Source organism: Lichenostomus cassidix, chromosome Z (assembly GCF_008360975.1).
Source record: "Lichenostomus cassidix isolate B80296 chromosome Z, HeHo_3.0, whole genome shotgun sequence".
In the NCBI taxonomy this organism is placed as follows: domain Eukaryota; kingdom Metazoa; phylum Chordata; class Aves; order Passeriformes; family Meliphagidae; genus Lichenostomus; species Lichenostomus cassidix.
The window spans coordinates 4,083,002-4,095,630 of NC_139511.1; the positions used below are offsets into that span (position 1 = coordinate 4,083,002).

Sequence of the window (12,629 nt, forward strand, 5' to 3'; positions counted from 1 at the left end):
CCACAGGACTCAAATATCCTTTCTGACTGCCAAAGTTACAACATGATACAGAGCAGAACAAGTCCCTTTTTAGGTGATGAAGCCACAGCTGCACACACATGGATTTGGGGGTAAAGAAAATGTCACTTGTCTGGCTGAGAAGTTTTCAGTCATAGCAAAATCTAGTTTAACTTTAAAAACCACGTCTGGCACTGAAGACCAGAGCTGCCAGTGTTGTGGTAAGTCCTGCAGCACTGTCCAGATCCCTTTTGGGAAATATCCATACAAACTCCTCTTCCCCAGCCTCAGCCCACCAAAAGCTCACCTTCACAGAGGTGATTTAGTACTTCAAATAGATTTCTAGGCTCACTCTTTCTCTCTCCCTCCCTCTGGAGGCAGATCTACAAGCTAGGTGTCCTCCCCTGAGTCACTACTGCCTGTTGTGTAACACAGTGGATTTGTAAAGCAAAGTAGAAGATTTGATTGGTAGAAACACGCCTTGGCAATCAGTGTTCTGAGGATAAAAATCACGGATTCATCTGACAATGACTATGTCTTCACTCATGGGATGCCAGCATCCAAAATTATTAACTGGTGCAAATACTCTATCTTAATTACTTGCACATTTGTTCATAGCCTTGGCTGCATTGGTTCTCTTAAGTCCCAAATCTATGCTACAAAGAGCCTAGCTAATTTACCCGAGGAGACTTTAAAAGAGTTCAGAAGCAAATACTTCTTTTTTAAGTTCAGCTGTATAATTTCTCCACAAACGGGTGGTATTCTGCCTCCTATTAAAATTAAAAAAAAAAAAACAAAAAAAAAAAGTTGTGAAAAAATTAATGTTGCAAAACCAGGCACACAACATTTGTGTGCTAACAAACTGGATGTGCCAGGACTGAAGTTGCCCATGCCGCCGTCTCTTGGCCCTTTTCTCACACTGCAAGATCACAAGCTGCTCTCCAGAGAAGCTCTGCGTCACTGATTGATTGCTCAAGGTAGGTGTTGCTCGGTGTCAGACAGATTTATCCTGCACTAAATTCCACCTAGGGCTTCCCATTGACTCGGCATCCCCGAAGGCCCAGTGCCTGCCAGTAGGAAGCACTTGGCACAAAGGCTTAGGTGGAATTTAGACTGGCTGAATCTGGAGCCTAATGAGCAGCTATTCCTTATTTTGTTTCTTCCTCATTGTGCAGAGCGTGGCCCCGGGCCTCAATTACTGCATGCTATTCAAACCCTGCTCAGAATGCACCATTATTAATTTCCCCATGTTTTCTCATTGCTGGTTTCCTATGGCACTTCTTGTCCCCATCCCAGGGCCCTGCAAGTACAATCTGCTGGTGGTATACCATGAAATGAGCAGTGAACCTCACATCCAGCAAGGATGGAGAGTTCAAGCACTTCTCCTGGTGCAGTTGAAGTGCTGAGGTGTCTCCCAGAGCAGGGAGAATTTTGTGTCACCAGCCATCCATGTGCCTCTTGGCTGGGCAGCATCCTGGCTGTTCCTCTGTTCCTAGCAAAGCTTCTCTGGAAGCAATGGAGCCCCCAAAGCTGTCCTTCAGCAATGTCATCCTTACACAGTGGATATGTTAAAAATCTGAGAGCAGCTGCCATATTGCTCTCATTAAGTGAGCAAAGCACTGTTATCATAGAGTAATGGGCTCCTGCTGGTCCATTAGTGTTGGAGCAAAGCTGGAGGCATTTATGGAAACAATGTGGAAAGCCTGGTATTTATTCTCAGAGCAGGCGGTGCTGGTCCTTTCTACCAGCGTTCTCCTACAATGTCTTTTTTCCTGTTCAAATGAGGGGAATATTTATCTAATCATTTCCTCTGCTGGATGCTGGTGCAGGGAAACAACAGATGTTCCTGACTTCAGCCTAGCAAGTAGTTTAGAAAGACATCTTGGGTGAATCAGCTGTCCAGGTCAATTTATCCACAACACTGAGTGGGAGGAACCACTGAAAGATGGCAGAGGTGTTGTTTACTGTCCTGTGTTTATCCAGCTCATTAGCACAAATCTAATTGCAAATACTCCTGGTTAAACTCGGGAGCACTTTGCTGCTAAGCCTCTCTCACTCATGCAAATTCAAAAGCATTACACACAAAAAGCAGGTATCTCATGTGTTTTCTATTTTTCTCCTATCAGGCACCTTAATTCTTTTTTAGGAAGCGTGTTATCAATTCAGGTTACCTTCCTTAGAAGCACCACTTTTACTTAAACCAAAGAAACTCGGAGCTTAACCAGGGAGAAAGGCTTGAAAAGTCCTTGAGAAGTGGCAGCTGACTTTTCCTTGGTGGATGTTGAAACCTGAATTTCTGAGGTATTAGAACTTCCGTGGTAGCAAAATGTTGCCAGTTTTTCCACGTGCAAAAGAAACACTGAACATCAGAGCAGGTGTGTCAAAGTGTCCCCTGCTCCCAGCAGCTTCAGCAATAACAGGAAAAATTAAATAAGTGAGGACATCACTCCGTTTTGAAATTTCACAGGCAAGAGAGGGATGAACTGATTTTACACTGCTTGCGAATGTTCTGGGAATCCGAATCTGTAGTGAGACACTTCCTTTTTATTAACAGAGATTATTAGTTTGAAATTGCTACTTAAAAGGCGAGGAATACAGAGAAAGAAGGGCCTGAGACACAGAGGATGAGGAAGAGCTCTTACACATAGTTTTTCCACAGTGGGAGAGGATCAAAGAATAAAACAGAAAAGAAAAGGGATTCTTCCAGGAACACTGATAAATTAGAAGTTCCAGACCCTATTGGACAGCAATGCCTTTAGTATGTCACACAGATAATAATGAGAGAATCTGGTCCCAAAAGAGGATGCAGAAAGGTGAATTAATGGTAATCCCAGCTCCTGACTTCTTCAGAGACAGTTTCACAGAGATACTTTGTCCTAACAGATACACTTCCCAGCATCTTCTAGGATATGCCAAACCTACCACCCATCAGTGGGGACCATCTGGTGAGCTAGCAGCTGGTAATTTCTCAAGTTTTTTCTATTTTTCTCTGATTCCTCCATTGGGTCTGGAAAAAATACAATGCATCGGCCTCATGCATGCAAAAAAAAAAAAATTCACAAACAAATAAACAAGAATTCATCCTCTTCACTTGTGTGAGAGTGTCCCCACATTACATTCAGGACTTTGAAAAAGATGCTTATTGTGGAGTTCTTGTTTGCACCAGTCCCACTGTGGGAGCCACTCATTTAAGTCATTGTTAGAGTTTGGGGAACATCTAAATTCAAAGATGGGGCAAACCCATTAAAAACAATGACAGATGGGGCTAACCCATCAAAGCAAGGATGCCTATGCTTGACTAAAAAAAGGAAAAAAGAAAAGCTCTTGGTTTTCCATAAGCAACTCAAGGCATTTTTGCCTCTTAGAGGAATTCAACAACCTTTGGATTGTTAGAAAGTGGAAAGTTGCTGCATGCAAGCAATCCTGGGTGGCACTAAATTGTGTGAGGGCAGTGGTTGCCTCTGCCAGGGGCTGGCAAGGTTGAGTGGATGGTTCTCTGTGGGGGAATCAGCACCTCTGGAATCTCAGACAGGAGTTATCACCCTGGGGAAAACTCAGTGGGAATCACAACCTGACCTCTCAACTCAGCACTCCCAAGCCCACCACTAAACCACGTCCCACATCCACACGCCTTTTAAATACCTCCTGGAAAAGTAAAATAGCTATCACCAAGATATGGTCGGGTTTTCAAAAGGCAGGTGAGAATAGATCTGACCATGGGCACAGCTGACATTCTCAGCATAAACATTTATGGCCCTAAGTGTGCATGTGCCATCTGTGTATGTGAGCACTTTCTACTGCTTGAAACCTGCCTGGAACTGCTCACAATCTCCAGAGATGTGCCCTTTGCACTGTACCAATAATCCACAAGGACAACTGCCAGCTGAGCAGGGGTTTATTCCTGTTTAACAAAAACAAAGCAACCCAGGCAGGAACAGATAAACAAAGCTTGAGTTGCACTTGGTGAGGAATACACAACACACAGCAAACAACAGATCCCCAAGGACAGGTCTCCCTGAAGTAAAGCCCGGGTTGGTGGCCATGGCTCTGGACTGTCTCATCCTCCTTGGTGAGCAGAGATCCTGTAAGAGGGTGACTCCTCAGCACCACACCACCCCTTCCCAGAGCAGGCGTAAGTGTGAGCTCCCACACCTTCCCTCTCTCTTGGCTGCAGTGCAGCCAGTTTGGGTTGCATGGGATGTAAGAAACCCCCCAGATGCTGAGTTTCCTCGAATTTCACCTGCTCTCCAGCAACCTTGTTAGGGTAAAATGCAGCACAGCACCAAGGGTTATGGAATCACTGCTTCTGATGAACCAGCAACAGGGATTTTATTGGATGTAACCCAGTATTATGAGTTTGTTCCCAGTTGTCCATTATGTTGTGCCAGGACTGGAGCAGGGGCCCTGGCAACTCCTGGCCCTGTAGCCTGTCTGCTGCAGCCTTCTACAGGGACAACAAACTGCCATCCCAAAGATGGCATCTTGAAAAAGAAAATGCCATCCCAAGCAAGCATCTTGTTGTCTGACCCTAACAACACTGTGACACAATCTTTCCCAAAGTCTGCAGTCCCTGATGCCATCAGCTGCCACCACAGACAACCAAATCAAAGGGGATAAGCTGTGGTTCCTGAGAGGCAGTTTGTTGAAAACCCAGTTCCAAACTTAAGCTTTAAAATAAACATATCAAGATAAACAGATTGCTCTTTGTTTCAGGCACAATCGGCTCGACTGTTTTTTCTTCTTGTTGATGTTCTTAGTGTTTTTTAATGTGTGATGCCATTTCCTGAGGACTGTCTCTGCTTCAGAAACCTGTGCTCTTCCTTGGCTTCTTTCTGTCTTTTGTGGTTTGTACACACAGGTGACCAGTTTAGCACTGACTCAGGCTGGACACTAAGGCCTTTCACTCGGTCATTTCTACTCTGCCCAGCACTTTGGCCACTGATACGAGTTGTCTGCATCAGGTAATGATTCTTGGGCCAAAATGGGTGAGCAGCACCAGTGGTTAGTCCAGGGCAACCCCACTCCCACAGTGAGATGTGGTAGATGTGGAAGAAACATCCTCCTTCCACCTAGGGAGGGAGAGAAACACACAAATCCACAGCAGTCTGGCAGAGCGAGTGCTGCAGCAGACTCCTTTCTGTCCCAGCACAGCATCATCTGGAAAAATGTCATTGCACATCCCAAGGCAAGAGGGACACAAATTCTGTGCAATTCTCTATCTGGGTTAGGCAATCCCTAAAGTCGGCTTTGAACAGCACAGAAACATGCTGTGTTCTGAGTTAGTGGAAAGAAAGTTTTAGAGAAAATTGGGAAATTTGGAGCAAACTGAGACTTGGAGAAATGGTCAGCTGGCGACAGAAGGCATGTTAAAATAAATCTGTCCTAAGAAAACAGCGTTTAGGTTGTTATGTAGGCTGGGAAAGCATTAGCTGTGAGCAGTTGCAGACTTTAAGCATTTAATTTCCACACTCGGGACCATTAAATCACAGTCCCTATCATCTGAGGGAGGAAATCACTAATGTGCTTCATTAGTGAAAAAAGGAGAATGTGTTGATCTTTACGTGGGATGTTTAAATGCAGGTGCCATTGGACTTAACAATGCCTGCAAACATCCACTTTATTAAGCACCCCACCAACATTTACACAATCCAAAATCAAGACTCAGATGAAAGTGGGCCACATCTTTTTAACATGAATTTACACATACCTCACATGTGTCTGCCTGAATTATCCAGAAACATGGCAATCAAGTCTATTTTAGGGGAAGATTGTGAAAGCAAACCTGTATTATTTCAGTCCACAATATTCAAGCCTTCTCTTCCTGGAACCCATGAAGTTCTGGCATTTGTTTCAAAGATATCAGATCACTTATCTGCTTTTGAAGCATTCTTGTTCTCCTGTTTCTAATAAGGGATGTGATTTTAATTTTGATGTTGGCCTCAAGTGATCCCGAGTTTGAAATTTGGACCTGGGAAATGCTGTGCTGCTTAGGAGATCTGTAAATTAACAAATTTACAGTGAGAGGAAACAAAAGAAAAACAACTGATGGGGAAGAAATGTTCAGAAAACTGCAAATTTCTGCATCAAGGGCTTTCTTCCGAGACTGAGTTAGAAAGGTTTAGATCTAAAACAGTTGGCATTCAGTCTGGATGCTCAGAGTGGGTGTCAGAGAGACTTGGAGCACAAGCCCTGGATGGGAGTCACAGCTGGATTTGGTCTGAGGGGGCTGTGCTCTCCCCCAGCCCTGCACTTCCAAACAGGGAAGGTGCCTCCCTTCCCTTTTTGGGCATCGTCCTATATTTCACCAGCCTTCATCTCCCCACACTAATCCTTTTTGTACCGCTGGTTCCTGGCACATCCTCTGCCAAGACACGGACTTTGCGCAGGGAAAAAAAAAAACGCTCTGCTTTTTAGTGCCAAAGTTATTAATAATTAACATTCATAACACAAAACCGGTAAAACCAGTTCGGCAAAATAAAGCCCGCCGTTTTATTATTATTTTAGGGTTTAATTTAGTCATCGTAAGTTGCTCAGGCTCATGTTTGCAAATCACGCAGAGCTGGGACTTCACCCCTCCGGCCCGACCAGTTCTGGGGAGCTGCCGGCGGCGCCGGGGGTGGATCGCCAGCAGACCCCGCTGCAGCGAGCGGGGCACCACCGGGGGCAGCGGGACACAGCCCACCGGGGCTCCCCGCCGCACCGGGAGCGGCGCGGAGCCCATCGGGGAGCACCGGGACAGCACCCGTCGGGGCTGCGCGGCGCCGGGGCGAGGCGCCGGCTCGGCATTGCCCTCTGGAGGAGCCGGGCAGCCTCCCGCCGGCCAGCCCGCTCCGTTCTCTGCGGTTCCCCGCGGGCTCCTGCTCTGCTTTGAGATTGTTTTGTAATTTTTTAATTTTTTTTTTTCTTTTTTTCACGGAGCATTCCCAGCCTCGCGCCCACCGCGCCTCAGGCACCACCGGGAGCGGGGCTGCCCGGCCGCGGCTCCCCGGACCGCGGGGTCCCGGCGACGGAGGAGGCAAGAACAGCCCAGGGCTAGCACGGGCGGTGTGAAGGACCGCGCCGTCGGGGTGGTTCGGAAAATTAACAAAAAATTAACAAAAAGCGGAAAGAAAAAAGAAACGGAGGGAAAAAAGAAGGGGGGGGAGTAGGGAAGAAATAAAGAAAAAAGGAAAAATTAAAGATAAAAAACTGAAGAAAACCAAAAGTAAGAAAAAAAGAGAAACGCAAGGTTAGGGGGAAGGACGGAGAGGCGGAGAGGCACCGCCGGCCGCTCGGGATGCTCCGTTGCACCTCCTTCCCTTCCACGCGGGGCCGCCGATTCCCGACGGGAGTTCCCACCCCGCCGCCGGTGCGGAGCCCCCGCAGCGCCCGGGCATCCCCGGCGTGTGTCCCGCGTCCCGCCCGCCGCGCCCGCGTCACGGGGCGGAGCTCCCGCTCTCCCTGCGCTCCCCGGGCCCGTCCCGCCCCGGCCGCCCTGCCCGGCCCCCCCTTCTCCCCACATGTCCGTTTGTTGTCGCCGTCGCCATGGCGGCGGGGGCGGCGCGCCCGAGAAGTGAGGTGATAAGAGGGAGCGGCGGCGACAGGACCGCGCAGTGCCGAGCGGGGCGCGGCGGCGGCGGCAGCGGAGCGCGCCCTGCGCATCCCTCCTTCCATCCATCCCTCTTTCCCCACTGGCACCACCGCGCCCCGTCCGTCCTGCCCGGCTCCCCACATGGCCGCGGCTCCTCGGGAAACGCCTCGCGCCGCCGCCCTGCCGGTGCCGGAGCCGCGTTGCCGGGCGGCGGCCGCCGCCTCCTCCTCCTCCTCGTCCCCGCGGCGCCGCTAGCGCCCCGCGCCCCGCTCCGCGCAGCGCCGAGGAAGAAGAAGAAAAAGAAGAAGAAGCAGCAGCAGGGCGCTCCCGCGGCACCGCCCCGGCGGCGGCGCTGCGCCGGCTCCGCGCGGCTGGACGGCGCGTCCGTGCCGCCTCTCCTCCCTCTGCTCCGCGGCGGCGCTCGGGACCACGGCGGCGGCGGCGGCTCGGCGGGACGGCCCGGCACGGATGCGGTGGGTGCCGGGCGCCGCATGGCCGGGGGGAGCGGGACACAGCCCGCCGGGGCTGCCTCCCTCCACGCGTCCCTTCCCCGCCCGGCCGCCGGCTGACCCCGCTGTGTCTCCCCACCGCAGGCAGCCCCCCGGCGAGTGCGAGATGGCGCTCAGCGGCACGCTCCTTCCCTCCATCGCCACCTTCGCGGCGGGCGCCGCGGGCCGCGAGAAGGCGGCGCGGCCCGCGGGCCCCGGCAACGTGAGTATCGGCGCCGCGGCGCCGCGACACGCACGGGGCCGGACGGGACGGGACGGGACGGGCGGGGCGGGGGCCGTCGGGGCGGGCGCGGCGCGGCCGGGGCTGAGCCGTGCGAATGTCCCCGCAGCGCTGGCGGGAGGAGCTGTCGCAGCTGAAGCGGCCGCCGCCGTCGCTGTCGGCGCGGCCGGTGGAGACGCCGCCGTCGGAGCTGGAAGGTGCCGCCGCTCTGGGGCCCCGCCGTGACGCCGAGGAGTTCAACGAGCTGCTGGACTTCGACTTCATCCTCTCCAACTCGCTGATGCACCAGGAGCCCGCCGCCGCCGCCGTGGTGGTGGCCCCCGCCGCCACCCCGGCCCCCACCGCCAGCCCCTGCCCCGCCGGGCCCTTCGCCTACCCGCTGCCCCGGCCCGAGCCAGCCGGTCTTCTCTACGGCGGCGGCGGCGGCGGCAGCTGTGACGGGGCGCCCGCCGCCGGGTCCGCCGCGCCCTTCAACCTGGCCGACATCACCGACGTGTCCCCCTCGGGAGGCTTCGTGGCCGAGCTGATGCGGCCAGACCTGGACGCGGTGTACCTGCCGGCGCCGGCCGCGCTGCCGCCCCTGGGCAGCCTGCAGGGCAAGTTCGTGGTGAAGGCGGTGGGCGAGTACAGCCACCCGGGGCTTAGCCCCAAGAGCGGCCCCGCCGCCCCTCCGCCCGGCGCCGACGGCCCCGGGGCACCCTACACCTCCCTGCCGCGGATGTGCCCCAAAATCAAGCAGGAGGCCGCCCCGCCGTGCACCCTGGCCCCGCCGCCGCCGCACGGCAGCAGCCCCCGAGGAGCCCCCCAGCACGACTTCACCCTGGGCAGCCGCCCGCTGCCCGCCCGGAGTACGCCTTCGCTGGGGCCCGAGGAGATGCTGAGCGGCAGAGACTGTCTCCCCGCCACGCCGGGGCTGAGCCACCCGCCGCTGCCGCTGCCCCCGGGGTACCCCCCGGCCCCTGGCTACCCCGCGTTCCTGCCCGAGCAGCTCCCTCCCGGCACGCTCCAGTACCAAGGTGAGTCCCCGTGGTGCTGGGGCAGCGGATGTCCCCCCTTTGGCGCTGGCCGCGGCTGTGCTCACTCCTCCCTGTCCGCCCCTAGAGCTGATGCCACCGGGGAGCTGCCTGCCCGAGGAGACCAAGCCCAAGAGGGGACGCCGGTCGTGGCCTAGGAAAAGGACGGCCACACACACCTGTGACTATGCGGGCTGCGGCAAAACCTACACCAAGAGCTCTCATCTCAAGGCGCATCTGAGAACCCACACAGGTTAGTGCCGGTGCGGGGTCAGGGGGATGTGTTCCCCTCAGACAGTGGAAGGGCGTGAGCACAGGAGGAGGGCTGAAAGCAACAAGATGTAACTTTTCTGTGCTGGGTTTCTGGGCTTTTTTTCCTCCCCCCTTGGCTACGTGAAGTCCTGTGCAGTCTTTGCTTATTGGCTTGACATTTTGCTTAATGGTTCAGAGTGACTCAGATGTGGGAGCGGGTGGGTTTCTTGCCAAGTCAGAGTTTGTTACTTCTCTTTTGCTGTGTGGCTAGGTAATTAGCAGGTAGCTGGGAAGCTGGCTGGGATTTGTTGCTCTGGATGGTGTTGGCCCACTTCTGAGAAGGGGGCAGACCTCCCTCAAAGACAACTGCTTTATTTGCTGGTGGTTCAGTGTTTCACAGACGCCCCCCTCTCTTGGCTGGCTGTAGGGTGAGAGGCTGCGCACCCCTGCAAGCTGTTGCTCCCTTTTTGGGAAAACTGAGAAAGCAGGGGCTTTCAGCTGAGCTAGCAGCTCTCAAGGGGTGCCTCGCCTACCTGAGGGAGGACATCTCCCCCTGCACCAGCAGGTTTTAGCTGTTGATTGCTCACTGCTAGAATTAGGATAAAATCTGCCCAAAGTGTGTGTCTGAGCCCAGTTTCAAACTTTACCTTTGCTGCAGAGTGCAGAGTTGCAGTAACTGAGCTTGTGAAAGCAGGTACAGCACACGGTTTCGCCAGCGTGGGCATTCCGTAACAGTGACTAAATAACCTGGGAGTTTGCATAATTTGAATCCCTGGGTTGTGAACCCGATTCAAAACTTTCTCCTGAAGAGCAGATGGGAAAGGGAAAATATACTGGCACTGCGGTAGTTAGGCTGCATCTTCAGCTAATGGCAGCAGGGGGAAAAAAGTCAGGCAAGTGAACATCTGCCCCAAGCCAGTCAGCACCATCCCCAGGATGTGTAGGACAGGGAGTTTGTAATTGTTAGGGAAGCTCATCTTGCCATCAACAGTGGTTTTTGTATAATGAAGACACTAGTAAGACTGAGTCCTTAATCAGGCTGAGCTAATGAAAACAGTTTCCGGCTGTTTTTTAATTCCTGAGACCTACAATTATCTAAATACGTTGTCTACTGAGCTATTTCTGGTTGCTATTTGATTGTGTAACACTGCCGGCAAAAACACACACTTGGGTGCTCTGAAATCTTGTGTGCAAGGCAGCAAAAACGAGCATTTTAATGAAGATTGAAGTGACACCAACATTTCCTAGCACTTGTACATCTTGAAAAGGCAGCATTGCTCATTTAGTCTTTGTAGTTTGTTTGCAACTGCTTTGAGAAGTTCGTCGTGTTTGACCACCCTTTGTTTTATCCAGAGCAACTGCTAGAAGGAATGCTCTACAAGTGGTAGCCACAAAAAAAAACCCCAAAAAAATTCCCTAACTGATGTGTTTCATTGCTTGGTTTTTTTAACAGGTGAGAAGCCTTATCACTGTGACTGGGAAGGCTGTGGATGGAAGTTTGCCCGATCGGATGAACTCACTCGTCACTACAGAAAACACACAGGCCACCGCCCTTTCCAGTGCCAGCGGTGTGACAGAGCCTTTTCCAGGTCGGACCACCTTGCCTTACACATGAAGAGGCACTTTTGATTGGGAAAGCAGTGGATCTTTCCCCCAACTGCCACAGAGATTCAGTATTTACAGCACAAGGACTGTCTTCCACAAGACGGGGAGAACTCATTTTAAGCACTACAGATAATCGAGGTGAAGTCTTCCAACGAGTGGAAAAGAGGGATAACTGCATACGGACATTGCAACTTTCTTTTTTTTTTAATAGTTATACACTTAAGAGAACCAAAGACGTTGGGGTCAATGACTGGATCTTCTATCATTCCATTTGTAAATCCAACTTGAATTATTTCTGGACTACAGAATGCCAAGGAGTGACTGGAAGTCACGGATATCAGGGTTAAACAGACTGCATGTAGTTCGGAGGGTGGGGATATTACACAGGGAAATGACATTCCCTTAATTTCCTTTCAATGCAATATTAGATGTACATGTCGTCTTGTACTTTCTTTTTTTTTTTTTTTTTCCTTCTAAAAGCCATTACAATGTTAAAAGAGGAGGAAAAGTTCAGGTACAGAATTATATTTTAAAAGCCTATTTCATGGTGCTTAGTGACTGTTGGTTCTAGAGGTACCAAAAACAGGAAGCCAAAGTTCTCAAACTGCTGCATATCTGACAAGGAAATATTTTTTGTCTTCCGATTGCCAATTATGACCTAAATCAGGTGAATTACCCTGGTTTAACTTTTTTATTAAGAAAATAACTTTATGCAGACAGTCTGTAATGCACTGTGGTTTCGATGTGCAATAGTTTGTACAATGGTTTATTCCCAAATATGCCTTAAGCAGAACAAATGTTTTCTATATAGTTCTTTACATAATAAATATGTAATATAAATTTAAGCAAACTTCTATTTTGTATATTTGTAAACTACGAAGTAATAATGAACATTTTGTTGGAATTTGTATTTTGCATATTCAAGGTGAAAATAAGTTTTAAATAAACCTATAATATTTTATCTGAATGGTTGCTCTAGTTTTTTTCTGTGCATGGACATGGCCAAAGAGAGTTTGTTAGGTATTTGTTGGTGGTTGAGTTTACCAAAGCAAGGAGTAGGTGGTGGCAAACACTTGTAGTCTTAAGACTCTGAAAGACAGGATTGTGTAACTGCAGTGCTGATGTAACGTCTCTTTTTAGGGAAGAAGAAAGGTTTTGGTCGGAATATTGAATTGCCACTTATCTCACCTGTGTGGTGAAACTGTAATTTACCATTTTTAAAGTAATTCACGTTTATTTTTTTAGGGGACACACTTCTGCTGGAGATACAGGACTTTGTGCATTTGATGATAACAAATTCTAGAATTTTAATTTTTTTTTTTTTTTTTTTTTTTTGGTAGCAATCTTTCCAGCAATGAAGGATTCCCAGCTTCATTGCCTTGGATTTCTTAGGCAAGTCGGTGTAACCACGTTAGTGTGAGCAAAGGAAAACCCACTGAGTAATGCTGAGCAAAGAATAAACC

At 50.7% G+C, this 12,629-nt stretch overlaps 1 protein-coding gene across 1 annotated transcript; it reads left to right on the forward strand.

Annotated features, from left to right (window-relative positions):
- Positions 1-7,573: 7,573 nt before the first annotated feature.
- On the forward strand, positions 7,574-12,133 carry KLF4 (KLF transcription factor 4). The gene is made up of 5 exons (XM_085042216.1): positions 7,574-8,040; positions 8,161-8,278; positions 8,406-9,312; positions 9,398-9,562; positions 11,015-12,133. Exons 1-5 carry the CDS (start codon positions 8,036-8,038, stop codon positions 11,188-11,190), a joined length of 1,371 nt encoding a protein of 456 aa, XP_084898342.1. The 5' UTR covers positions 7,574-8,035; the 3' UTR covers positions 11,191-12,133.
- Positions 12,134-12,629: the final 496 nt, after the last annotated feature.

What these genes read in the sequence shown, in the direction of transcription:
- KLF4 (XM_085042216.1), top strand. An exon ending in CGGCACGCTCCAGTACCAAG is followed by an intron (nt 9,313 to 9,397) that starts GTGAGTCCCCGT and finishes GTCCGCCCCTAG; the next exon opens with AGCTGATGCCACCGGGGAGC. An exon ending in GCATCTGAGAACCCACACAG is followed by an intron (nt 9,563 to 11,014) that starts GTTAGTGCCGGT and finishes TTTTTTTAACAG; the next exon opens with GTGAGAAGCCTTATCACTGT.